At 50.0% G+C, this 27,835-nt stretch overlaps 1 protein-coding gene and 1 non-coding gene across 2 annotated transcripts; one reads left to right on the forward strand and one right to left on the reverse strand.

Moving 5' to 3' along the window:
- Positions 1 to 80: 80 nt before the first annotated feature.
- Positions 81 to 27,253, reverse strand: Atp6v0a2 (ATPase H+ transporting V0 subunit a2). The gene is made up of 20 exons (XM_057764188.1): positions 27,030 to 27,253; positions 24,237 to 24,315; positions 20,810 to 20,907; positions 19,272 to 19,409; positions 17,346 to 17,434; positions 15,321 to 15,447; positions 13,546 to 13,628; positions 12,071 to 12,164; positions 11,287 to 11,499; positions 9,317 to 9,467; positions 8,813 to 8,949; positions 8,263 to 8,450; positions 8,078 to 8,168; positions 7,519 to 7,637; positions 5,772 to 5,982; positions 4,648 to 4,767; positions 4,199 to 4,318; positions 3,556 to 3,673; positions 2,535 to 2,706; positions 81 to 979 (listed from the first exon to the last, which is right to left on the reverse strand). The coding sequence occupies exons 1-20, from the start codon at positions 27,144 to 27,146 to the stop codon at positions 874 to 876; spliced, it is 2,571 nt and encodes an 856-aa protein (XP_057620171.1). The 5' UTR covers positions 27,147 to 27,253; the 3' UTR covers positions 81 to 873.
- LOC130872361 (U6 spliceosomal RNA) lies at positions 22,127 to 22,229 on the forward strand. The gene has a single exon (XR_009056958.1). It is a non-coding gene; the product is annotated as a U6 spliceosomal RNA (small nuclear RNA).
- Positions 27,254 to 27,835: the final 582 nt, after the last annotated feature.

The following is a 27,835-nucleotide window of genomic DNA, read 5'->3' on the forward strand; positions in this document are numbered from 1 at the left end:
AGCAGGGCTGAGTCCACTTCGTGCAGAGCTAAGTGACACAGGAGCAGGTGATCTCTGCTTGAGACGATGAATGAACAGATTAGTGAGAATTAGTTTTCAACTGATCTCAAGAGTTTTTAGAGATTAAACTGTGGCCATCAGACCTTTATTTAGAATTACTGTGAAAGTAAAAAATTACACTGTCCCCCAGCAGAAGCAAGGTCTCTGTGGCAAAATAGCTTCATTTGTTCTTTGCTACAAAAATACACATTACTTTCACCTGTCTTCTCGGCAGCCGCACCAGGATTTAAGGCTCTGGACAGTCATCTTTCCAAACGTTCAACTGTCATGACTGGTCTGACAAAGGATAACAGGGCAGGAGAGCCATCTGCTGTGCTGTGCTGTCCCTTTCCCTCCTGTGACTCTGACAGCATCCAGGCAGAACACACACATTCCTGAGCCAGCAGGGTCGGGGATCGGCTGACGGCCCAGCAGAATGTCTGAAGAAAACTATGGTATCTGACGTCTTCTCGTGATGGAACAACTCTGTGTTTTTTTTAAAGTTGGAAGGGAATCAAGAATCTAAAAACAATTTTAGCTAGCCATTCAGCTGGCTTTTCTCTTCCAATCCTACACTTATTAAAAAAATATCTTTAATGTAATGTTGGCATAGCTTACATTTGCTCATAATAAAAACCAACGAAATTTCTGTGTCCGAAGTGGTGAGCTTTACAAAATCTTCAACACGAAGAGAGGTGTATCTTACAGAATCATTGGCTGAGTCGTAAGGCAATCATCGAGGGTGGAATTTTCCCGTCAGAAATCTGACTTGAGGGAATTCTGTAACATGATCATTCTCCATAACCCTGAGAGCGGACGGCTGCAGCCATGTGATCATGCAATGTCGTCGTCATTACAGAACTTGGAGGAGAGCAGACTAAAGGAGAAAGGAACAAATTTGGTGCCTGCACCAACGTAGAATTTATTCTGAAATTCAACCCTACAAAAAGAAAAACAAATATGTATTAGAAACGCCATGCCTTCCCCACCATGGACTGCACTCAGAACTGTGAGTGAAATGATGTCCCTACAGTTCTTTAAAGAAGAAGGTCCACCATAGACCTGGACAGACTGGACCGAGTTTCTTAGCTCTTCTATGCACACACTGGGATAAAATCTTCCCATTTCTTCGCATTCCTGTCATGAACATGTTCCCCTGTCATTCTCTCCCAAGTCCACACTGACTTCCCCATCCAGCCAGGCTCCCATGTGTCACCTCAACACCCTGCCCCCTGCTCCCTCCACCCCTAGGTATCAGCTCCCATAACCAGACACAGAGGAAAAGACACCAGGACTCCCCTGTCACACTGGCTGCCGGAACCTCAGAGCAGCAGCCAGGCATACATACTAAGTAGCATTGAGAATACCCTGGAGGTTGCCGAGACAGTTCAGGAGGTTCAGGGGGTATAGGCATGTGACACCAAGCCTAACAACCGGCGTTCAATCCCCAGGACACACGATAAGAAGACAACCAGCTCCTGCAAGTTGACTTCTGCCCTCACAACAAGGAAGGTACTAATCCAGAAGCCATCAGTGACACTTGCCAGTCCCAGTGTAAATAAAAGTGGGAACATACACACGCTGGGCATGGTGGCACCTGTCTGTAATCCTAGCACTCGGGTATAGGGATATAGCCCCACCCATTGGGGGCGTGTTCGCCTCGGGCTAATGTTTACGGATAAATCTGCCAGGCGTGATCCCAGCAGCCCCTTTTTTGCTCTGCTTTTCCTGTTCTCCGAGGGAACCTGTGGTCCTGTAAGTCTATTTCCTTATTAAAGCTGTATATATTTTTATAATCTGTCTGCATTCATTTACGCCGCCACACTCGGGAGGCAGTGGCAAGCTCTCTGAGTTCGAGGCCAGCCTGATCTACATAGCAAGACCCTATCTCAAAAATAAAAACAACAAAAAGGGAGAACACACTATTGCATCACAGATAGAAATTTTCTTTTACTTGTGTAAATTGCATTGTGTTTCTGAACTGCTAATTCACAGCTGGGTGGGAGGAGCTAGCCATCATAAGCACTGCGTTTAGAAAGGGGTTTTACATACATGTATTTTTTTCCTTAAGGGGTGGCTTTTTAATTCTATATTAGTTATTAACATGTGCACATGTGACTGTCAGGGGACAGCTGTTGGGCATCGGTTCTCTCTGTCCCCATGCAGGGCCTGCTGACTGAACTGGGCTTGGGAGCAGGTATCTGTATCCACTGAGCCTTCCTGCCAGTTCCTGCACCCCTTTCAAAAGATTTATTATGCTTATAGCACTGCATGTCCTGTGTATGTGCACCCGAGTGCAGATGCCTGCAGAGACCAGAGGCACCCACTGGACGCCTTAATGCTGGAGTGACAGGAGGCCGTGAGGCACCTGATACGGGCGCTGGGAACTGAACGTGGGTCCTCTGAAAGTGCAGCTCACTCTCAGCCACTGAGTCATCTCTCTAGCCCTCATTTCCACTTTTAAAATACGTTCTGAGGATACATGTCACACTCACCAGTGAAGGCGTATGGCGTGGAGAAATGCAGAAAGCCCTTCCATGACCAGAAGGATAAAAATAGTCAGAACTGCAAAGAAAGCCATGACAGGCAGCAGCAGCAAGACCCCATAGGTGGTGTCCACACGCAGGCCCACACGCATCAGCATGGCCCACAGCACATCGGACAGCTCTGCAAAGGAAGCCGTTGAGCAGAGTTCAGTCTGAAAACATCAGCCCTCTCACCACCCTCGGGACAGCAGGAATGACCACCAGTCAGCCTACCCCTGGAGCAGAGGACCCAAACCTCCTTGCTTTCTCTGTGAAAAACAACAGTCTTAGGAGGGCTCCATCGTCCCTTCCTATTGCTAATTCAGCAAGTTCAGGGCCTGGACCCAGACTGAGAGTCCTGTCTGAACCTAGCAAGGTACCTGTTTCAAGTCTGGGTCTGCTGCCAGCAAGCAGCCTCTTCACCCTCACTGTCTTTGGACACAGAGGGCCTCGTTTTGTCCCATGTTGGTCAGTACCCTCTTGTGACTACCTATCTCTGCCACATATCCCAGGGCTTTGTCATGGAATACCAATGCAAGACAACTTCATGTTTCACTGTTAGTGAAGTAAATTCAGTCAGTGACCATTTACCTCCAGGCTGGAGCAAAGGTGACATGGCTCTCATTACAATTGTCAGGGTAATTGTCAAGTGTGTCTCACACAGAGGCCGAGTCACGCTGGGCTCAGCTGCCTATGAGCAGAACCGTGCATGAGGACTCACTAGGAATCTGAGCTGCGGTTCAGCAGCTGCCACACTCGCTTGAAATAAAGACGCCACTCGGGGAGTAAAGCAATGCTAGGATACACTCGGACACACGAAACAGAGGAAAGCATCCGTGCCAGAGGTCACCAGGCCCTCAGTTTGCAGAGCCCTTCTGCGCCTAGGCCAGGACTGGGACCTGTGTGATCGGAAGGTGGGTCAAAACAACAAAGAACCCTGGTCCACCACCATCCGGAGAGCTTACACACTCCACGGAGCTAAGCAACATACGTGCATGCGCCAGGCTGAGGGCCCAAAGCCTTAGGTAGGACGCGGTGTTGGAGATGCAGCCAAGGCAGTACTCAATGGAGTGGATGGTCTGCGTCATCAGGATCTCCCCAAAGTTAAACTGAGGGACAACAGAGAACATGAGACACCATATCACAGACCTGCTCCACTGTGAGTTCCTGGCCGGCCTCAAGGATAGAGCATGCCGATGCCAGAAAGAGCAGATCCGAGATTGAGTCCTGCTCTCAGTGGGAGTGGGACTCACTGGGCCCTCCCCACACGAGCTCCCTGACTCTACTCAAGCTTCAGTCCCCACCAGCCTAGAACTGCAACTGCCACAAAAGCCCATGGTAGAGACCTCAGTGACATCTGAACCAGCCTCTGAAACTAGCCAGCACTCACATGGGCATTCCCCAGCTACAGGTGCACAGGGGAACCTCAAGCCTGAGGCTGGGGAGGGAGGGTAGAGGGTGCTGTCCCCATGAGGGGAGGGACTGCAGCACCCTGGCTCTTCCCACTCTGCTGTCTTTGCTCTGTGAACTTGACCTGAATGAAAACTGTGATATACAATAATAACCAGACAACCACACTTGCGCAGCCAATGACCAGCGTCCCCTCTCACCCAACCCATCAGCTCAAAGCTCACCTCCTCACACGTCACTTCCCGGCAGCCTTCATCCATGCGGTTGCTTCCCTCTTCTATGTCCTGGCTGCCCAGCAAAGAAACCTCTTCTTCACTGTCCTTCCTTACAAGTGTGTAACCGCTCTAATGATAAAAGAGCAGCGTCAAAGAAAATGGCGGGAAGTGGAGAATAATAAGTGTTGGCAAGGATCAAGAAACTGGAAGCCTAGAGCACTCCTGCTGGAGTTTATAATGGTCCAGCTTCTAGAGAAGTACGGCAGAAGTGCCCTGTGACCTGACACCTCCACTTCTACACCCAGGAGTGCCCATGGGGGGACTTGAGAGAACGCCTGTGCGAACATCTTGTAACAGTATTATTCCCCAGCTGCAGCCCAACAGCAACATCCAAGCTCTAAATAAGGCCAGCTGTGGAGGAATCAGAACCTCGGGACACAGGGAGCAAGCTCACTTACCCGGCTCACACCAAAGCAACTGCGCCCATTGTGCAGCCACAGCAGGAAGAGTGGCTTTCCTAAGAAGAGCACAGGGACCGCCAGCACAGTGAGGGCCAGCAACACTCTCTGGACATGCGCCTGCGGGTGTAGGGAAAAGGCAGGAAGATGGAAGGGCGGCACCATGTCACGGAGCGTGGAGTAGATTGTGAGGGCCAGGGGCACAAGACAGATGACTGCTAAGTCCCTGTGACCAAGGGACCCTCTGCACTTCTTCCCAGCTCCCAACATTCAGGACACAGCACTGAAATACTGCTTTGAAAACAGTAAAATGCTTTAGAAAAAGTCTAAATGGAGGTTTGGGTAATGCCTCAGTCTGAACTGAGTTCGAAGCCCGCTGCGGCTGTGCAAGCTTGTGTGTGACTCAGCCCTTGGGAAGCAGAGGCAGGAAGAACTCCTGGGGCTCGATCACTGGTCACCCTGGCCCACTCTGACAATTCCGGGTCAGGGATAGACTATCACACACATACACGAACATGCACATGCACACACACACACACACATGCGCGCGCGCACACACACACACACAAGAATAACAACAAAAGAGAGAGGTGCATGGTGCCCGAGGAATGGCATCCAAATTTGACCTCTCCCTGAAGACACAGGTACCCACACTCACACAAATTCTAAATGGGAGTTCATTTGGGCATCACACTAAAATATTGGAACCAAACAGAGCTCATCGTGGTCCTTGCGAGAAAGGGTGACATGTAAATTTATAAAGCATTCCTTTACTTAAAAAAAAAATCTAGCTAGAGCAGTTAGGATGCACGCCTTTAATCCCAGCACTCTGGAGGCAGAGGCAGGCGGAACTCTGAATTTGAGGCCAGCCTGGTGTACAGAGCTAGTTCCAAGACAGCCAGGGCTATACAGAGAAACCCTGTCTTGAAAATCAAAACAAAGAAAAAATCTAAATGGAGCCAAAATATAGTTAATAACTTCCTGAGGTCACTGCAAAAGGAAAACCAGGAACACTAGTAGAATCCTCTCACAATCTTGCTTTAGGTGTAGCCTTCCTTATCACAGACTACTTGGGGAAGGCTGAATGCAGGGGCTGTCACTGCCAAGCAAGGGGGAGCACTCACCTGCCCAGGGTAGAGGCCATGTGTCTCACTGGACGGGAACAGGAACATGTTAATGAACTCAATCAGGATGCTGGGGGCCTCCCTAGAGGTCTCTGCCGAGTACGCCAGCCACTTGTAGATGATCATGAAGATCAGGTACCCAAAGATGGACAGCATGAACAGGATCTCAGGGACGGACACCAGGTAGATGTTAAACTTCTTCCTAAAGTGCCTGCAAGAGGGCCAATGAGGCCGCTGAAGGGCTGTCGCCATGGCGCCACAGGCCGCTCCAGGGCTCCATGGGTGCCTGCTGGTTCAAGCCAGAGCTGCAGATCCCCCACACAGAGAGAGAGAGAGCTCGACTACAGAACCACACACACAGATCCCCCACACACAGAGAGAGAGAGACTACAGAACCACACACACAGATCCCACACACAGAGAGAGAGAGAGAGAGAGAGAGAGAGAGAGAGAGAGACTACAGAACCACACACACAGATCCCCCCACACAGAGAGAGAGAGAGAGCGACTACAGAACCACACACACAGATCCCCCCACACAGAGAGAGAGAGAGAGCGACTACAGAACCACACACACAGATCCCCCCAGAGAGAGAGAGAGAGCGACTACAGAACCACACACACAGATCCCCCACAGAGAGCGACTACAGAACCACACACACAGATCCCCCACACAGAGAGAGAGAGACTACAGAACCACACACACAGATCCCCCACACAGAGAGAGAGAGAGAGCGACTACAGAACCACACACACAGATCCCCCCACACAGAGAGAGAGAGACTACAGAACCACACACACAGATCCCCCACACAGAGAGAGAGAGAGAGCGACTACAGAACCACACACACAGATCCCCCACACAGAGAGAGAGAGAGAGCGACTACAGAACCACAAACACAGATCCCCCCACAGAGAGCGACTACAGAACCACACACACAGATCCCCCCAGAGAGAGAGAGACTACAGAACCACACACACAGATCCCCCCAGAGAGAGAGAGGGCGACTACAGAACCACACACACAGATCCCCCACACAGAGAGAGAGAGAGAGCGACTACAGAACCACACACACAGATCCCCCCAGAGAGAGAGAGAGAGCGACTACAGAACCACACACACAGATCCCCCACAGAGAGAGAGCAGAGAGAGAGAGAGAGAGAGACTACAGAACCACACACAAACACACTGCTATTGAGTCTGACTTCAAAATATTAGGAATTTTGCTGTTGTTATTTTTTTTAAGATTTAAAAATGTTATTTTAATGAAATCAATATTTAAAAATTTATTTAATTTCTTTATGGTTGTTTTGCCTGAATGTTATCAGTACATGCCTGGTGCCCAGAGGCCAGAAGAGGGTATAAGTTTCCTGGAACTAGAGCCATAGCCAGTTGTGATGTGAGCCACCATGTGGGCACTGGGGACCAAACCCAGGTCCTCTGCAAGAGCACGAAGTGTTCTGAACCACCGACTTGTCTCTTCAACCCCCAATTTTAAAAATTATTTTCAGCCGGGCAGTGATGGCGCACGCCTTTAATCCCAGCACTCGGGAGGCAGAGGCAGGCGGATCTCTGTGAGTTCGAGACCAGCCTGGTCTACAAGAGCTAGTTCCAGGACAGACTCCAAAACTACAGAGAAACCCTGTCTCGAAAAACGAAAAAAAAAAAAAAAATCATACAACAGGAGGGACTGCCAAAAAAAAAAAATGAAAGATGAAGAAAAAGAAAGTTAAAACATGTACTTACAAGTGGTTAAATATTCCCAGAATGACACCAAAAGTCATGTGAATAATTCCTAAAATAACAGACATTTTCATCTTGAAGGAATTGAGGAAAGTGAGGCGATTTGTGGCCAGGTTCCAAATCTAGGACCAAACCAAACAGAAGCAACGTAAGTCCCATTAGCAGGAGCTAGCGAGCTCCTAAATGACTGGTCACTCTCCGCTTACAGAGGAAATAACACCTTCTCTTCTCTTGGTGCTTCCAACTGACTTCCCAGGCCAGGGCTTCAGTGTCAAAACCAGGGAGCCTGCCGCTCCTGAGCCAAGGCTGTAAGCATTGCTGGATCTAGCTGCAGAATGGGCTCACCTTCCTCTCCAGATCAAACTATGAAGCAGTTCAGAACCTGTTTGGTGTCCATGAAGGGTCACTTCTACCAGAGGAAAAGACTGGTAGATACAACCATGGCCCCATGGCTCTGCCAACCACTCCTGCACTGCCCTGGCTCCCACTGACTACACTAACAGAGGTACAGCAGCTCCCCAGCAGCCCCCTCACTCAGGAACAAGGGGAAGGAAGCACTCACAGGGTCAATGCCGAAAGGGTAGGGGCCTCGAAAAACTCCAGGGATGTTCGGGTCCAGCTGCAAAGTCCTGCTGTGCCTGATGGTGCTGTCACTGAAAGAGAGGGCAGAGAATGTCGCCATGTGCAGAGGAAGGGCCTGAGAAAGGTACACCCTACCTGTCGCTTTTCTGTTCACAGACTACTTACTTCCAAAGCACCATCCTCTTTTGCTCTTCCTGAGAGTGGCTGGAGCTGTACATGGCAGACACATTCCACCCGGAGCCAAAGAGGTTCACAGACTTGGAGAAGCAGTCGTTGTAGATGAGGCCGGTGTACACGGAGAACAGCCCCATCAGCAGCAGGATGTAGCGGCCGTTGAAGAACATCCTCAGGATCTGGAGAGGACACGGTGATGACAGACTCACCCACTGGACAGTGGCTCAGGGGAAGCTCATTCTGGTTTATTCCAGCCACTCCTCTGGGCCTTCCCAGAAAACCCCAACAGCGATGTCTTACCCAGGGGTGACAGGCACTTACACACTCAAACTCTTGAGCCAGGTGTGGGGCACACACCTATAATCCCAGAATTCAAAAGGCAGAAACAAGGGAATCACAAGTTCAAGGCCAGCCTTCGATATGTAACAAGTTTGAAGCTAGCCCAGACTACCTAAGACCACCTCAATGACAAAGCACAGCCCTCTTCCAGTACCACAATGTCATGGCTCCCACCGTGCACGGGCTGGCCGGCACGCATTACCTCCTGTGACTGGCTGAGTCTGGGATGATTCTCATTTAACACCAGTAAGAGGGCAAACAGGAACATGACAAAGCCGTGCCCAAAGTCACCAAACATCACAGCAAACAGGAACGGGAAGGTGATGATGGTGAAGAGAGCTGTGGAGACAGAGGGTTGGCAGGTTCTCAGCAGGGGCCTTGGGTCAGCATGTACACACACTGTCTCTCTCTCTCAGGACAGGACAGTAAGGGCATTTAAATGCTGTACCAAGTTGACAAGGTGACAGTAGTGAGCCTGACAAACACCTATTACATTCCCTTATCAAAAGGGACCGACAGGGCTGGGCATGGTGTCACATGCCTATAATCCCAGCTCTCAGGAGGCAGAGACAGGAAGATCACCAAGGGTTCAGGGCCAGCTTGGGCTACATTGGGATTGCTACAGACTAGTCAGAGTTATAGAATCGCAACCAAAGTCAAAGCTGAGCTGACATAAGTACAGGACCAGCCCTGTCCAGATGCCCACCTGGGTTCACTTCTCGGTAGCTCCCGACACCATAGGCGTCCACGATGTTCTGGAAGCCCTCAGTGAACTTGTTGGTGCGGATCAGAGTGGGTGGTGTCTCTTTCGTAGGGATTGTGTTCATGAACGAGGGGATTGTAGCTCCACTCTCTCTCTTCCACAGAGAAAAGAAAAAAAAAAAAAAAGATGACTGACTGTCCACGAGAGCAGCTACAGAAAAGCACATGACTGAGCTGGCCACGCTCTGGCAGGGTGGGGTGGGGCATGTTCACAGAAGTAAGTCGCCAGGCCAGACATCCATGCGGAGCCTAGTGGCATAAGGCCAGAACTTGGAGCTGGGGCCCTTGGAAGGAGAGCAGAATGGAACTAGGGAGCGGGAATGGAATGCTGGGGTAAGGTGGATGGAAACAGAATCAAGTTCAGGGCAGTGGAAGCTGACAAGTGAGCCTGGCCAGCTGTGCGGGCCTGGGTGTCAGCATTCGGGAGGTTTCGGCAGGAGAATCTCAAATGGGAGCCCAGCCTAGCAACAGAGCATGACCATGTCTCAAACAGAAAAAATAAAAATAAATAAAGATAAAAGAGAGCGAGATAAAGAAAAAGCCTTGATATCTAGGACTTTATCTCTTAAAAGTGGTCAAGAAAGGGCTGGTGAGATGGCTCAGTGGGTAAAGGTGCTTGCCTACAAGCTTGATGACTTGAGTTCAATCCCCAGGACCTCCACGGGCACGGTGGTACCCACATATAGACACAATGCATAATAAAAGGAATTTAAAGTGCTCAGCAAAGAGGAAGTCAGACACAGCTATACTACCTAGTTTTCAAAAAAGAAAATAGGGAAGAAAAAGCAAAATTTTATCTTTGTGGCATAATCTCTGTGAGTATTCAGCTCAGTTCAGTGTACAGTTTACACTTGCCCAGAAATGCACACAGAGAAACAGACCAACGCCAGGGAAAAGAGCAACGGCGTGCATGTGAACAGGAAGGTGAGCTGAGAGAATACGGGAAGAAACCCAGCCTCACTCAGTAAGAGCCGGAGTGGGGGGATCCTTCTGGAAGACCGGCAGGTGCTAAGTTTCAAAGGTCACAGGCTATTCTGCAAAGTGGTGTTTGCACCTGTGACTGAACTCAGCTAATAAATCAAGGTGAATTTCTGCAACAGAGTCTGGCCATAAAAAGAGATTTTATTCAGCAGAAAGAAGAACACGCAATCTGCTGCTTAGAGGGAGCCGATTTTAAGCAGCCACGCCAGGTGCCACCCACCATCCTTTGGACTTTCCAGTGGGACCACAGATCTTTAGAAATTACAAAGAGAGAAGGGTTTCATTTTAAAAGCCAAAATAAAAAGAAAGGCTGCCTAGCCCTAGCCCTATCTGGCCAAATGTTGTTCGGTGACGGAGGCGGAACAGAAGTGTAGCGGTGACCCTGAGGGAGGGGCAGAAAAGGCTGTGGTCAGCAGGAAGAGCTTCCACGCTATTTCTTCTCTTGTGGTCCGTACCAGTACATTACTACTCAGGAACACAGCTTAAAATGTCCCCCACACAATGCCAGAGAGATCAACTCTTCATTCATTCATTATTTTTCTGTGCATTGTTGTTGTGTCTGTGTGAAGGTGTCACACAGGTCCTCCGGAACTGGAGTTGCGGACAGTTGTGAGGCTACTATGTGGGTACTGGGAATTGAACTCGTCACCTCTGGAAGAGCACTCAGTGCTCTTAACCACTGAGCCATCTCTCCAGGGCCAGAGAGCCACTCTTCAAACCCTGTCTGAAAACAGTGTCTGACCAGGCCCTGGCCAGCACTCAGAAACTTTTTCTGTCTTGCTGGAGACAATGTCTCAGGCTGGCCTCAAGCTCTCCATCCTCCTGCCGCAGCCTCCCTAGTCCTAGGGCTCACGAGCCTGCAGTACTGCATCCAGCAACACACCCTGTCCTTGAGTGCTCTGGGTCTGGGGGTGCCCGTGGGGGGAGCCTTACCGAGCCTTCCTCCAGCGCTCTGCGCAAGCCTGGCAGGTCCGCCTCGGGGCACCAGACCTCCGCTATGAGACACTTGTTGGTGACGTCGACACTGCACATGTTCAGCATGTGGTAGATGGCCTTCATCTTCCTCACCTGCACCACCCGGCTGCACACCGACTCGGCCGCCTTGCACAGCACCTGCCTCAGGTAATCCTCCGTTTTGTGCAGCACCTGTGGGGCCGAGCAGGGGAAGTTCTTGTCCACCAGCCTGACCTCCAGAGGAGGAGCATTCTGGGTACCTGCTCCCATGGCAGTAATGCCAGGAGTGGTCAGAGACTGCCAGCTCTTCAAGGTGACCTCCTAGAAGAGCCCCAAGGGCACAGGAAGAGTTCGGACATTCTATCACTGGCAGAAGGGTGACCTGACTGACCCAAACAGCCCTTTGACTCTCGCCTACACTCAGGATGGCCCAGCCCTGGAAGCTTCCAACTCCCATTTCCCTTCTGTTTCCATGTGTGAAAATCTGACCCTGATATTGCTATCCAGACTCCTCAGCACCATCAAGAGAAAGTCAAATTAAACAAGCAGGTGGGACGATGCCCAGCATTCAAGCTTGTCTTCCATGGTCAAAGGACAATCCAGTAGACTAGTAGACCAAAGAGACACAAAGGCTTGTCTAAGTCCCTTCACCACTCCTGGCTTTGTAACTGCAAAACAGACACCCCAAATGTCAGGAATACATGGTGACCACCCACAACCGGCTACCAGGCCTCTCACATGCTCTCAGCCCCGGCTTACTCACAGTGTAAAGGTCTTGGATCCGAGTATTGAGCCCCTCCTGGATCTCCCTGCGCTCCTCAGCCGTGTTTGGATACGGATAGACGTGGCAGTGGTAACTAAGGACAGAATTCACCAGGATCCACTCAATCCAGGCACACAGCCTCCAGCACCAGGCAGGGCCGCCCTCTGACGGCAAAGTCACAGCTGCCCACTATGGAGAGGCCTTGCAAGCAGGCTGCTACAGTAAATGAATGCTCTCAGATCAACCCACCTGCCTTCCTGAAATGCACCAGTATCCTGAGGTTTAAGAACCACCAAGAAAGCTGAACAGTAGTGGCAAACACCTTTACTCCCAGCACTCAGGAGACAGAGGCAGGTGGATCTCCAAGTTCGAGGTCAGCCTAGGTTATGGAGCAAATTCTAGGAAAACCAGAACTACACTGAGAAATCCTGTCTCCTGTCTTGAAGAAGAAAAACAAAACAAAACAAAACAAACAAAAAACCACCTAACAGGCAGAAAGCATACTTTAGAAGACATGCCAGAATGGTGGTACAGCCTGTAATCCAGCACTCAGGAGACAGAGGCAGGAGGATCATAAGTCTGAATTGGCTATTGTTTCAGGGTTGACACTGTTTAGGCTGAGCCGTGGGCTGAGACCTGACCTGTCCTGCAGGCACCATGGCCTCAGACACCCAGAAAACACCAGAAGCACACTGCCTTAAAACAACAGTTGCCCTACTCTGCCTGCTGAGCGATGCCTTTCTCTGCAGGAGCCACCAGCCCTCTCCCGAGAGTAGCCTGGTAAAGGCAACAAAGGGGCTTCACTAAGCTGGTGCGGCTTTCCCGGTCACACTAAAACATGTCTGCTGCAAGGACACAAGCTGGGGCTGGAGAGAGGGTTCAGAGGAACTGAACCTGGGTTCAGTTCGCAGGCCCACACTGCGGCTCACAACAGTCTGTAGCTTTGCCTCCAGGAGACCCGATACCTACACTCTTCCCAGGTGATCACAGACTGAGTCAGGCTGACAGTCTGCCCAAGCAGCGTGCACCTGGCAAGTCCTCGGTGCAGTAAATAAGCAGAAGAATCAGAGGCCCGCTGCAACTCAGGGCAGAGGGCCCGCTGCAGCTCAGGGCAGGGGGCCCGCTGCAGCTCAGGGAAGAGGGCCCGCTGCAGCTCAGGGCAGGGGGCCCGCTGCAGCTCAGGGAAGGGGGCCCGCTGCAGCTCAGGGAAGGGGGCCCGCTGCAGCTCAGGGCAGGGGGCCCGCTGCAGCTCAGGGCAGGGGGCCCGCTGCAGCTCAGGGCAGGGGGCCCGCTGCAGCTCAGGGCAGGGGGCCCGCTGCAGCTCAGGGCAGGGGGCCCGCTGCAGCTCAGGGCAGGGGGCCCGCTGCAGCTCAGGGCAGGGGGCCCGCTGCAGCTCAGGGCAGGGGGCCCGCTTGGCCTGAGAGCGCCTATTCCTTTCCCAGCACTGGAAAAGAGGAAAAGACAACTTTCCTCACCAATCACAGATCTTCTTAACCTTGTGGCCGATCTGCTCGCCCCAGAAGGATATCAGGAACACGTGCCACTTGATGACCTCACCCTATAAGACACACAGGACATTGAGTCTGCCTTCAGCCCCCAGACCAAGTCCACCGTCAGGGCAGATGGTGCAGCGGCTCTGACTGCAGCAAACCCATGACTGCAACAGGACTGCATCACCCACTCACCAGCAACCCCCAAGCAGCACGCACGCCGCTCACAGGCATCTGCGAGCCGCACACTCCAGTAAGCGGGTGAGCACATGAGGTCGAGGTCTGCCTCCTCCCAGGTCACCCTTTATATTGTAACCAAGCGCCCTCCTCCATTACTGCCACGACGGCCCTGTATGTGCTTTTTGTTGGTGATGGTGCTGTTTAAGATGGCCACCAAGGGACATAAACATCCAGAATCCAGTCGAGCAGCCCTCTGGAAATCTGTGTGGACGAGCCTCACTCACCAACAGCTAAGAGTACAGTTCCCCAAAGTCAACAATGCACAGTAAACAAGAAGTCAAAGAGAAACACAAAGACCGATGTGGCTCGCTGATGAAAAGTGACAAAGAGACTTTGGAGGAGCAAGCCTACGCTGCCCCAGGAACAGAGAAACCCCATAACATTTGCTAATTGAGTATTTACATTATTTGTGACTTCAAACAACATAATTCTATGAATAATGAGGACCAGCCATCATTACAATGGTCAATGAGACAGACTTCTCTGAAGCTGAGCTGGGAAGTGCAGAACTCACCTCATGTGAATCAGGGCCAGGCTCAGCCCCTAGAACTGGGAACAGAGCTAGCCCAAGGTGCTCTGCCTGTTTGCCAGTCACTACTGAGCTGCCAACACTAACAGCAGTAAGCCAAGGGAGCTATGGTCAGGCTGGCAACATGGTGGAGGACCCTACAGAAAAAAAAAACAGGCTGGAGGGGCAGTGAGGTAGGGTGTGTGTGGCCATCTATGAGAAGTGGGAGGACTGGAGAGATGGCTCAGAGGTTAAGAGCACTGCCTGTTCTTCCAGAGGTCCTGGGTTCAATTCCCAGCAACCACATGATGGCTCACAACCATCTGTAATGAGATCTGGTGCTCTGGTGCCCTCTTCTGGCATGCAGGCATACATGTAGATAGAACACTGTACACATAATAATTTAATAAATTTAAATAAAAAACAGGCGGGAAAAGAAGGTCCCAGGAAAGATGACTGTCATGAAGGGGAGGGAGAGCTACATGGACCTGGGGAAAGACTGGTGCAAAAGGAAAAGTACACAGAGAAACACACTGGGAGGGGGTGGCCAGCTGAACACGGCCAGACAGGGCGCAGAAGAACAGAGCACTTGGGGACAGACAGGGCTTTCTGCTGTGTAAACAGGAAGCCAAGGGAAGATTCTAAGAGTGAGAAGCCCTGGTAGGGCTAGCTCAACGAGGCTGAGAGGAGTCCAGGGGGAGGCGGGGCAGGTGCAAGAGTGCAGGTGGGGGCTGCTGCCACCTAGAGGCAAGAAAAGTAGAGCCAAAATCCAACCAGAATGGATGAGCAAGGGAACCAGCATGAACCAGACTCCCTGTTTCTGAGTCCAGTCTCTGAGTCTGGGAATAGAGTGAAGTAGGGGAGAAGGTGGGTGTCCTGAGGCTTCTGCCCTGAACCTTAGACATGGAGTTGCTACTTTCTGAGGTGGGGTCTGGAAGCCCAGACTTAGGAAAACTGTAGGGCTAGTGTGCACACAGGCTAGAACAGGGCTCTGCCTGTGACAGGCACTCACTGTCTCAGGGTCCTCCAGGGACTCGTCCAGCTCTGCGTAGGTCACGATGGTGTACCCTTTGCAGGCCCGCCAAAGCATTCTTTCAAATGCTTCCACTTTGCCTTGCTGAATCAGGCCAGACACGAATCTGCAAGACAGTGAGGGGCCAGGCTTTAGGACTGAGAGATCTCCGCCTCCGCCAGCCAAGGCTGCTCTGAGAGTCATCAAGCGGCAAGATGCTCACGTGCTAGACAAAGCATTGCTGAAGCTGCCTTTTCCATGGACAGCTGAGCTGCCAGTGAGGGGAAGGTCTTGGAATTTCAAGACCAAACCAGATACCCAGCTGCTCTGCTCTTTACGCTGAAGACCCTGGATGTGCCAGTGTGGAAGATGACAACAAGCCCAGGCACTGGCAAGGTGAGGAGATGGGGCAGAACCCACCACAGCCAGGACTTCCTGCCCAAAGGGCTGCTCCTTCAAGAAGCAGAGATCTGGAGGGGAAGGAGCCTCGCAGCCACTTGCTTACATCAGCTGCGGGTCTGGACACAGGAGATGCTGTCCTCGGAACACACAGCCACAGCACAGAACTCAGCCAGGAGTTTGGCATAAGTTCATATCACTTCCGAAAATTAAATAAAAAAAAAATTTAAGTCCCCATTCTAAGAATAAAATCCCCATTCTAAGAATAAAAACTGAGCTTGGGCTAAGAAGACTCCAGTTATCTGTGAATGTGAGAAATCTCTCTAAAGGAACGTATCTTCATATCAAACTTCTCTGATGCCCAAATACGGAACACAGGAATATGGGATCATTTTTTAAAAAGCCGTAGCTGGGAATGTAATTCAGCGTCAGAGAGCTTGCCCAGACAGTGCCAGGCTCTGGGTCTCATCTCCAGAGGCACAGAGGAGAGCAAGAGGGCTGGCAAGATTGCTTAGTGAGAGAGGGTACTTGCAGTCATGCCCATCCCACATGGTAGAGAGCCAACTCCGGAAAGTTGCCCTCTGACCTTCACGTCATGGCATGCATGTACCAGTCCCAAACATATACACTAGGTAAATGTTAAAAAAGAAAAAAAACACAACAGGAGATAACTCAGTATTTAAGAGCACTGGCTCCTGCAGAGGACCTGAGTTTAATTCCCAGTACCCCCGAGGTGGCTCATGATGGGCTATTACTTTAGTTCCAGGGGATCTGATGCCCTCTTCTGGCCTCTATGAGCCTCAGGAACATTCATGGTATCCAGGCATACAAACAAGCAAAAGCAACCATATACATAAACACTTTTTAGAATTAAAAAAAGAAAATCATAAATTTAAAAAATAAAGTAAAATTTTTAAAAAAGTAATGAGCTTAAAAAGAATTAAGTAAAATTTGCCAGGTGATGATGATGCGCACCTTTAATCCTAGCACTCAGAAAACAGAGGTAGGTGGAGCACTAGTCTACAAAGTGAGTTCCAAGACATCCAAGAGAAACACCGTCTCCAAAAAAAAAAAAAAATAAAAGAAAATATTAATAAAAAAGAGATGAAACACACCTGCCATCCCTGCACCTGTGCACCTGGGAGGCTGAAGCAAAAGAATCAGAAGTTCAAGGTCATCCTCAGCTACACAGTGAGTCTGAGGCCAGCCTGGGCTACATGACATTTTGTCTAAGAAGAGCATGAAGATGAGGAGCAAACAAAAGGAAAGAAAAGAACAGAGGCAGAAGCGGTCACTGGAAACGTAATTTAAAGCCCGAGTGAGTTTAAGCCCAGAGAACTGACTCCTGTGAGCTGACCTCGACTTGTGGCACAGTTACGGCAGGCTCACAGGAGTCAGCACTGGGAACACAGACATTGCTTCTTCCAACTCAATAGACCAAGAGAAGAAATCCCCGCGGCATCCAGCTACGTCAACACTGTGTGATTAAGTCCAATGTACAGGAGCCCAGTGTTCTCTGACAGCCGCTCACTCTGGGCCAATCCCAGGCTATAATGGCCCATTCACCCGCACCATGGCCCATGCCTCCTATTCTACGGGAAGGGCTTGGTGCGCACTGCCACCTACCCCAACTTGGCGCCCAGCCTCTGCATGCAGCTGTAATCCAACAGAGAATCGTTCTCTAAGGCAGGGAACTCTTCATAAGTGGGTTCAAACTGGAAAGACATGGAAGCAGGCACACCATTAACAGACTCCATCCTTACAAGCTTCTAGATAAGTCCACAGAGGGACGGTACCACTGAGCATTAGGTACAAATGACAACTGAGACGGGCAAGCTTCCCCATAGGAGAGAAACACTCTATCAAGCTTGTCAGGTGAACTGCTTGAAGACATTCACATATGGGAGTGGCTCTAGGTGAGGTTGGACCTCGGTTCAAGAGACAATAACCATATCTAGGGTCACAACTAGGGCAATTAAGAGCAACCTCAGAAGGGAAGGGCTCGATGCCCTGCCCAGCCCAGCGTGGGGCAGGATGAGCAGCTGGAACTAAGATGTAATGTTCTAAGTATCTGGTGACACTCGGGCATCCACACAAACACCCCCAGCCCACTGAGCCTCCAACGCCTGTGTGAACCAATCTTCACTGGTGAGAACGTTCCTCCCGCCCCCTCTGCTCACAGCCATTTGGAAAAACCAAGATTTTTCTTCCTCATGACCATAAAACACATTGCTTGGGGCTGGAGAGATGGTTCAGTGGTTAAGAGTACTTGTTATTCTTCCAGAATTCCTGGATTTGATTCCTAGCACCCACATCGCTGTTCATAACTGCTTCTAACTCCTCTTCCAGGATAATGGGGCTCCATCTACACACTTAGTATAGTGTACAGGCAAAACACCCACACACATAAAATAATATCTGCATATTTGGTGTACAGGCAAAACACCCACACACATAAAATGATAAAGTAGAAGCCAGAAAGATGGCTTAGAGTCAGGAGCACTGACTGCTCTTCCAGAGGCCTGGGTTAAATTCCCAGCACCCACGTGGCCGCTCACAGCCCTCTGTAACTCACGCATGTGATGCACAGATATATATGCAAGTAAAATATCAATACACACAAAACAAATAAATTTAAAACATTTTTAAAGTTTTCTTTAAAACAGTTAAAAAAAAAAAAAAAAAAGGCCAGGCCAGCAACTTGGCAGGCAGAGGCAGGTGGATTAGTGAGTTCAAAGCCAGCGTGGTCTACAAAGTGAGTTCTAGGATACTTTGGGCTGTTACACAGAAAAACCCTGTCTTGAAAAACCGAAAAAAGAAAATCTTTTTCTGAACTGAAAACTAAAGTCTCTGATGGTAGGAAGCAGCGTCTCTGCTAAAACCACTAACACAGGAAGAAGTGTGCGATCCAGCCTAGAATAAAGCAGAGGATGAGGTCTCACTTCAAACAAACGAAACAAAACCACATCTACACCAAGCACAGCAGCTCCTGCCTGTAATGCCAGCACTCAGAGGCAGAGGTGGGAATCCGTCCAACTTCAAGGCCAGCCTGGGCTATGGAGTGAGACCTGGTCTCAAAAACAAAGACGTCAATGTGAGCAGAGCCAGAGCTGGCAGGGTGCGTGCTTAATGTGACAAAGCCAGGCTGACTTCCAGGACGAGGGAAGTGGAGGGAGAAGTGGAGGCACCAGGAGCAGTATCAAGTCAAGCTCCACGGCAGTCAGCCAGAGGGACACACAAGACTATCTCAAGGGGCTGGAGAGATGGCTCAGCGGTTAAGAGCATTGCTTGCTCTTCCAAAAGTCCTGAGTTCAATTCCTAGCAACCACATGGTGGCTCACAACCATCTGGATTGAGGTCTGGTGCCCTCTTCTGGCGTGCAGACATACACACAGACAGAATATTGTATACATAATAAATAAATATTTAAAAAAAAAAAAAAAAAAAGACTATCTCAAAACCAAAGCTGGAAGGGCACTAACAACAGAGACAGGCAGGGCAGAGACTGTGAGGTGTGCTTTCTCCCGCGGGCGGGCGGGCGGGCACACGTACTTCCACGTTCCGCCTGACGAAGGTCTTCGTGACCCTCAGCATGTGGGTGTACTCCACCAGCTCCAGCAGGTTCTTCCTCAGCTTCTCCTTGTTCTTGGTAACTTCTCTCAGCTCCACCTCGAGCTTCTGCAGCTGCTCCTGCAACAACACAGCTGTGGTGAAAGCAGGCTTAGTCTGGTGCAGCCTCCTCACCCCGTCACCCAGGCTCAAAGGGCCACAGTGCCCGCAAAGAGCCAGAATGCAAATGTGCCAGACAGGGTATGGCTGCAAGGTTCACCAGCTCAGTTTAGTTCATGGTGTGAACCACAACACCTGTAGGCACCTGCAGGCCACACATGCCCCCCCAGAATCTGCTGCTGCCAGCTTTCCTTCAGCTGCTTGTCCACCCCACACAACAATCTTTATTTCTTTTGTTTACAATGGAAACAACATATGATCATCTTTTCTAAACATTCTCCTGCCTCCAGCTTTGAAGTCTAGCTTGGTCCCACCACATAATTAAGGATGCAGGCTTCCATGGTTACAACCTAGCGTCCTTCTCCTGCTTTACATATTCAAACCACAGACACAGCCTTTGTAAGACAAACCACTGAGCCAACGCAACTCACTCAAAACAACCCTTCCTGCTCCTCTTCCTCCCTGTGCTCTGCATCCACAAGCTATCAGCAGCATTGCTGTCCGTAAGGACGTCATAACCAGGACATCCAGCCAAACCAGAGGGCTGTCACCGTGGCTGGGAGGGTGCCATGCTTGGTGTGAGCCAGACACCAAGTGGCTGGCTACTTCCTGCAGACAGACAGAACAGCCGGCCACAAAGGGCTGCGGCAATATCATGGCAATTATTTTAGAAGAGTGATAAAGAGCCACTATATTTCTTCTAAGTGCCAAACCCTAACAAGAAAAGTCTAGAAGGGAAGGCATGCTAGTGCGGGCCTCTAATCCCGGCACTCAGAGCCAGAGAAACAGAGCTTTATGAGTTCAAGGCCAGCCTGGTCTACAAAGTAAGTTCAAAGCCAGCCAGAGCTACATACTGGGACCTTGCCTCAATAAATAAGTAAGTAAGTAAGTAAGTAAATAAATAAATAAATAAATAAATAAATAAAATAGTCTAGAGCCTTAGGCACCACCCAGTATTCATTGGAGAGGTGGGGTAATGGTGCCATATCCTTCGGCTTCAACATGCCAGCTACCTGGAAGCACTCAGGCCTTCCCTGGGCCTCTGAGTCCTGATGGGAAAGATATGAAGCCCAGGCCTGCAGCCCCCAGCACTGGTGCAGGGACAGATGTGCTATGATGAGTAGTCCAGAGAGTATCCTAAAACCTGCCATGATCCAACAGGGACTCAACTACTCCACAGCTCCCCCGCCAGCAGCGCCCTCTACTGTCAGACAGAACACATTACAGTTCCCTGAGGGTGCGTGACTCCCCTGTTCCTTACTTTAGGCCACAGCTCTGGGAAGAGAGGTGAGGGGTGAGGACTGTGAAGGCAATTAGGCAGTCCCAGGGCTGTTGAAGACAGCGTCTTCAGGAGGAGTTACCTGCATTTCTAGAACATGTTTAAGAGGTGGTGCGGGAGGACTGGCCTCTCCCTCAGGCAGGGGAATATCAGCTCTGGTAATTTCCTGCACCAGGTACACTGTGAAAGAAAGATGCACAGTCAGACAGTCTCACTGTGACCCTCTGCAATCAGAACCCTGGCAGCCCCAACCTGCTGACTGCAGATCCCGCCTGTCCCTGTCACTTCCTGCAGTTTCTTCCAGAGAGACAGGCACACACTGGCTAGAGCTCCCCAGCTCCTTTCCTTCCTAAAATCTAGGTTAAAACATGTTAGGGAAGGCTGGGTGGTGGGGGTGCACACCTTTAATCCCAGCACTTGTGAGGCAGAGACAGGAAGATCTGTGAGTTCAAGGCCAGGTTGGTCTACAGTAGGAGTTCCAGGACAAACTCTTAAACTACTGAGAAACTCTGCCTTGGAAAAACAAAAAACAATCCACACATTTGGGAGTTAGGCGCACACCTTTAACCCTAACACTCAGGAGGCAGAGGCAGGCAGATCTCTTGAGTTTGAGGCTAGTCTAGTCTATAGAGTAAGTTCCAGGACAGCCAAGGCTACATAGAGAAACTCTATCAAAAAACAGAAAACAAAACAAAACAAAAAAGAAACATGTTTTTGGAAGACTGGGAACACACTGCAGGTGCAGACCTGTACCCCAACCAGAGGCAGCCTGCTGGCATTTGCTACAGGGTCCTCAGAGAGAACCTGGCAGCCAGAGTCAGAGCAGAGCCAGGCTCCCCTGAAAGAAACCAGGTGGCTCTCTGCTCTGCTTTCAGAAGCCTCATTCCACACAAGTGACCTGTCCAGTGACTCTTATATGAGGACTCTGATGTCACTCCACCACATAATCTAACAGTATACAAATAACTAGCATCTTAAGCAAGAGATTTCACATGACCAGAAATTCCTGCCAACATTAAGGTTGGAAGTTGGACATAATGGCACACATCTGTAATCTCAGGATTCAGGAGGCAGAGAGGTAAGCTGATCTCTGAGTTAGAGGCCAACCTGGTCTACAGAGAGAGATCCACGACAGCCAGGGCTCCCCAGAGAAACCCTGTCTTGAAAAAAACCAAAAAAGTCTTACATTAAAGCTAGAGAGGCAGCTCAGTGCACCACTCTTGCAGAGGACCCAGGGGATTCCCAGCAGCCACGCTAGGCAGTTCCGGAAGATCTGACACCATTTTCCGGCTTCCATGGGCACTGTACTTATATGAACATACCCACACATTGACGCATGATTAAAAATAATAAATCTTTTAAAAAATATGTTATTGTTAATATTAAAAACCCTTAACTTGTGCTCGCTTCAGCAGCACATACACTAAAATTGACCGATACAGAGATTAGCGTGGCCCCTGCGCAGGGGTGACACACAAATCCGCGAAGCGTTCAAAAAAAAAAAAAACCCTTAACTTAAAAAGGTCCAGTGTTGTCAGGCAGTGGTGGCGCACGCCTTTAATCCCAGCACTCGGGCAGCAGAGGTAGAAGGATCTCTGTGAGCTCAAGGCCAGTCTGGTCTACAGAGCTAGCTCCAGGATAGTTAGGGCTGTTACACAGAGAAACCCTGTCAAGTGTTAGCTGGAGAGACGGCTCAGCACTCAACAGCGCTGGCTGCTCTTCCAGCTCCCACAGCAGGCAGCTCACAACCACCTGCTATTCCAGCTCTAGGGATACAATACATCTCTGACCTCCAAGGGGTTCTGCACTCATGTACACACACAACTGAAAATAATAAGAATATGTTGGACATGGTGACACGTGCTTTTAATTCCAATACTTGGGAGGCAGAGGGAGGCAGATCACTATGAGTTTGAGGTCAGCCTGATCTACAAAGTGATTTCCAGGGCAGTCAGGACTGTTATACACAGAAGCCCTGTCTCAAAAATAATGACAAATCTTAAAAAAAAAAAAAAAAATAGCTGGGTGTTATAGCTCAGGCCTGTCATCCAAGCACAGTTAGAGAAAAAGGCAGGAGGATCAGTGGTTCAAGATCAGCCTCAACTACATACTGAGTTTGAGGCCAACCTGGGCTACATGAGACTCTGATCCACCCCACTCACCAAAAAAAAAAAAAAAAAAATCAAAAAGGAATGGAAGAAAGGAAGAAAAATAGAGGAAAAAAATCTCTAGTTAGGGGAATGCCTAGCTGAGGAGCTATTGGCAACTGATAGCAACTGGGGTAGGCAGATTCACTTAACTTAGCGGGCTATGGCCACCTGTCAGTCACCCATATCCACGAACACAAGGGCAGTACTAGGTGGACTTGGTTAGTCATCAACAATAAACAGGATAGGAAGTTGGAAGAGGGAAGTGTTTAGGGGAATAGGGAAGAGCAGTTGAGGAAGAGATGGGGTGAATATGGTCAAATGAACTGTATGAAATTTTCAATGAATAAAAAAAAAATACAATCCCTGCTGGGCTCACACCTTTAAACCCAGCACTCGGGAGGCAGAGGCAGGAGGATCTCTGTGAGTTCGAGGCCAGGCTGGACTACAGAGTGAGTTCCAGCACAAGCTCTAAAGCTACAGAGAAACCCTGTCTTGAAAAACACAGTTTTAAAGAAAAAAAAAAAAAGTGGAGTATCTATTAACAAGAAAAATCATCCCAAAAGTCAGACTCTCCTGCAACCAGACTACTTTGGGTAACTCTTGTAGGTTTTAGAGGTGAAGGGAATGCCGAGGGCCACTGAGTTCCAACACTTAAGCAGAGAGCACCAACCTAGCCCAGTCACAAAGGGAGCCTGCAAAGACAACGAGTGATATCAGGGCAGCTATCAGCCATTTCCTGTCTTTCTTATTGCCAAATAAGGTCTTAAATGAAGTAATATCTTAACAGATATATATATATATATATATATATATATATATATATATATATATATATATGGTTTTTCACTTATAAGAAAAAAACTACACAGGACTGGCTGATTAAACCACGGCACATCAATATCATGAAATACTACTCTGCTCCCATCAAATGCTGAGCCTCGGTTTATGCTAAACAAGAGGGATGTCGCAGCAAGAACCATTACATGAGAGACGAGGTCAACAGCAGTCACTGTAGTTCCTTCTACAGTCTATGGAACAAGTGAAAAAATAAAATACACTCATAGCAGTGCCTACCTATGAATTACAGGAAAGTGAACAACCTGCCCCTCCCTTTTCTTTTTCTTTCTTTCTTGTTTGTTTTTTTAAGACAGGGTTTCTCTGTGTAGTCTGGCTGTCCTAGAACTAGCTCTGTAGACCAGGCTGGCCTTGAACTCACAGATCCACCTGCCTCTGCCTCCCGAGTGCTGGGATTAAAGGTGTGCGCCAATACCGCCCAGCTTGTCTATAGTTTTCTAAAAGAAACAGATAAGTTTATATTAAACTAAGTATTAGGATTATTAAAATGGAAGACAAACTTACCCAATATTCTTTCCAGCTCTTCACACCTCTTCACCTCGCCAACAAATTTTCTTTGAAAAGAGCTTACATTTTGGTTGAGCTGAGAAGAGGAAGAAAATTTTGTTTTAAGCTCATAAAATTTTAATTTTTTTTTTTCGAGACAGGGTTTCTCTGTAGCTTTGGAGCCTGTCCTGGAACTGGCTCTTGTAGACCAGGCTGGTCTCGAACTCACAAAGATCTGCCTGTCTTTGCCTCCCGAGTGCTGGGACTAAAGGTGTGCGCCACTAGCACCACCATGCCCAGCTAATGTCCTACTTTTCTAATAATCACTTACAAGGACATGCATTTAGGGCACAAGCTGCATCTGTATGGATACAGCATTTGCACTGGGCTCCACAACTAGACTTGGTGTGAAACTGCTCCCCCCCTTGCTGGGGATTCCCAACCACTTTTAAAGCATTAATCAGAAGGATCAAAACTGGAGGTCACTTCTCTATCTCATTCCCTTTCACTTCTGGAGGTCACGCCCACCCAGACAACTCAGACATGGTGGCTGCTATGGAACTGAGAACAGGAACCTGGAGCCAGGGACCAGCCCAGCCTGCCGCTCCACTTGCCAATTTCCTTTCGGCAGTGGCTTAACTCTCAACCCAACAGCAGCTCTTCTGTGAAGAGGTACGCCCCTGCCACAAGGATACAAACACCTACCAGCAGCAGCTTGGACAGCCACTGGTTTTTTCTATTGGATGGGCTACCACATGTTTTATTTTTGGGGGAGGATGTAACGTAAGGCTGCAGGTTCCTTAATTCAAAGCTAATGGTGTAGCAGTACATTCCAACAGACCCCTTTGTTTGATGTTTATGATTTATTTTATTATTTCTGTGTGTCAGGGTGAGGGCTCATGAGTACAGGTGACTGAGGAATCCAAAGGAGCTGGAGCTACAGATGGCTCCGTGAACCTCCTGGTACGGGTGCTGGGAACTGAACTCTAGTCCTCTGCAAGAGCCCTAAGGGTTCTTAATTGCTGAGCCGTCTCCTGCCTCCTTTTTGGTTTTATCAAGATAGGTCCCTATAGGCCCAGGCTAGCCTTGAATTCTTCATCCTCCTGCCTCAGCCTCCAGAGTGTGGCAACACGACACCCAGCTCCAGACCCTGTCTATATGACTGGCATTGAACCCAGAAGAGCAGGCAGAGGAGGCAAAGCTACAGCACTCAGTCTTTCCAGTCCCAGCAACAACAGGGCCAAGAAGGAAGCTGTCCTCACAGTAAAGACGGAACTGAGCCCACCTGTCTCTTTAGGGCCACAGCCCCTCTGTCCAGATCTCCCCACTGCAGTCGCTATGGAAAACCTTCAGCTGCCTCACCCCTCCGGGGGTGACAAGCAGAAAGGCCTGAGTAAGTCAAAAAGGGTTGGTGATCCCACCCCATAAATGAACATAGGACCTGTCACAAGCTCGAATTTCAATGCCCAAGCTTACAGGCACCTGACACGGAGCAGCCCTGAAGGCTCAGTAAAGCACGTTCATTTTATTTCCCTCCTGCGAAGATCGGCTGCACTTTCTCTCCCTTTAAAAGGATCCAGAGTCCAGCCTGGAGCTCATGTAACGGCACTCAGTGGAACCCGAAGCTCTGAGCTGATTACAGGGCTTGTTGGGCCTCTGAGATTGAAGCATGATAAGTGCCTTGGCCTGAGTCCTAACAGGATGGAACAAAATAGACCTGATATAAAAGCCTGGTTCCCTTGTGACTGCTGCCTCGATCTTTCTGGTGCCACTCACAGCACCACACCCTACCTGTCAGGTACGAAGACCAAGGACTGTAGTCCAAGTGGCACTGGGACCCAGGAAGAGCACCACACCTTGCCTGTGCCACCTCCTGTCACTCAGGATGTCCCCATGATGATGTAAGGGCCACCCATATCAGATCATGGGAGTATGGACCCATCAGAAAGAGACAGAGAAATGGCCAGAAGCCCAAACTGGTGTAGGTATCGGGGCCTGCTGGCAGCCTTTGTGCACCGTTCTCCTCCTCCGTGACACTTACAGTTCATGATCAGTGTTTACCCAGCGTCCTCCCAGACTGAACTTCAGGAGCACAGGGTCTTCATCTGCCTTGCTCAGAGTCTCCAAGGCGAGAAGTTACTCCATAAAGGCTTATGTATTCATCCAACATTGTTCATTAATGCCAACAAATGCCAGGGCCCGTGTCACTCGTGGAAAATGAGGAAAGAACAAGTTGGGCAAGGTCCTGACCCTCGGAGGTTGGTAGTGCACGGAGGTTGAAAACAAGCCAGTGGCTGTGTTGGCAAGTGTGTTATTACAGTTGCAGAGACAGCCTCCATTCCACACAAACTGTGACCCAGGTCCTCATCACTTGTCAACAATGCCAGCGCATCATCATACTCTCACAACCTGTCACACTTCCCCATGCCTCTTCCAGCCTCCCTTATCCCACCTATTCCTGTTCAGAGGGGCCCCTTCTTAACTACCCAGCAAAACCACCTCTGGGTACCGTCCTCCTCCACATCTTCCCACTGCCAGCTCCTGTTCCGTTCCGATCTCAGCTCAAAGACCACCTCTTCGGAGGGGTCGTCCAATCCTGATTACTCTGCAAAGCCATCTCCGAGACCCTCCTCTTTCCCCGTTGACACCCTCCTGCCCCGTTCGGGTCTCGACTCAAAAGCCACCTCCTCAGAAGGGCCCTCCTTCGCCAGCCTGCAAAGCCACCTCCCGGCCCGGGTCCCCACGACGTCAGCCGACTTTGCCGGCGCCCAGCCCTGGGCTGCACAGGCACGCAGGCCGCGGGACACTCACGTCTCGGAACTGCACCAGGCCCTTCTCGCCCAGCGCGCTCAGACACTCGTATGCGGTGCCCGACTGCAGGAAGAGCTGCGCCAGGCACATGCTCTCGCTGCGGAACAGGGAGCCCATGGCGGCGCCGCCTCACTCAGCCGCCGCGGCCCGCGCACCGGCACCATGGGGCTCCGCACCGCTGCCACCGCGGCCACCGCTCAGCCGCCGCCACAGCTACCTGTCACGCCCCGCCCACCGCAGCAGCCGGTTCCGGTTCCGCCCCGGAGAACCGCCCATCGCAAGATAACCAATGAACGATCAGGATTGTGGCAGTCCGTCACTACGACTCGTCCAATCGGTGCACAGGAGGCGGGAACCCTAACCGGGCGGACCCTTCGCAACTTTTAGATTTTCTTTTCTTGTTTTTTTTTTTTTTTTTTTTGGTTTTTCGAGACAGGGTTTCTCTGTGGTTTTGGAGCCTGTCCTGGAACTAGCTCTTGTAGACCAGGCTGGTCTCGAACTCACAGAGATCCGCCTGCCTCTGCCTCCCGAGTGCTGGGATTAAAGGCGTGCGCCACCACCGCCCGGCTTAGATTTTATTTCATTGGTGTGTATTTTTTTTTTTCCTTGGATGGGATCTCCCTGTGGAATGCAAGCTGGCCGTGAGTTCGCAATCCTCTTGCCTCAGCTTCTCCAGTACCAAGATTGTTGTCGCGCCCCACTACGATGAGATCCTTTTGAAGACTTGTTTTTTTGAGTCAGAGTCTATGTAGCCGGGCTGTCACCTAGCTGACCTCAAACATAGATCACCCTTCCTCTGCCTAAAA

The sequence above is a fragment of the Chionomys nivalis genome, chromosome 3 (assembly GCF_950005125.1).
Source record: "Chionomys nivalis chromosome 3, mChiNiv1.1, whole genome shotgun sequence".
In the NCBI taxonomy this organism is placed as follows: domain Eukaryota; kingdom Metazoa; phylum Chordata; class Mammalia; order Rodentia; family Cricetidae; genus Chionomys; species Chionomys nivalis.

Bases quoted from the DNA above. Each gene is read 5' to 3' on its own strand.
- Atp6v0a2 (XM_057764188.1), bottom strand. From the start codon at position 27,146: ATGGGCTCCCTGTTCCGCAGCGAGAGCATGTGCCTGGCGCAGCTCTTC. The intron at 20,908-24,236 runs GTAAGTTTGTCT...TTTCTTTCACAG, and splicing joins AGAGCTGGAAAGAATATTGG to TGTACCTGGTGCAGGAAATT. The intron at 15,448-17,345 runs GTAGGTGGCAGT...ACTGTCTTGCAG, and splicing joins AGGCTGGGCGCCAAGTTGGG to ATTCGTGTCTGGCCTGATTC.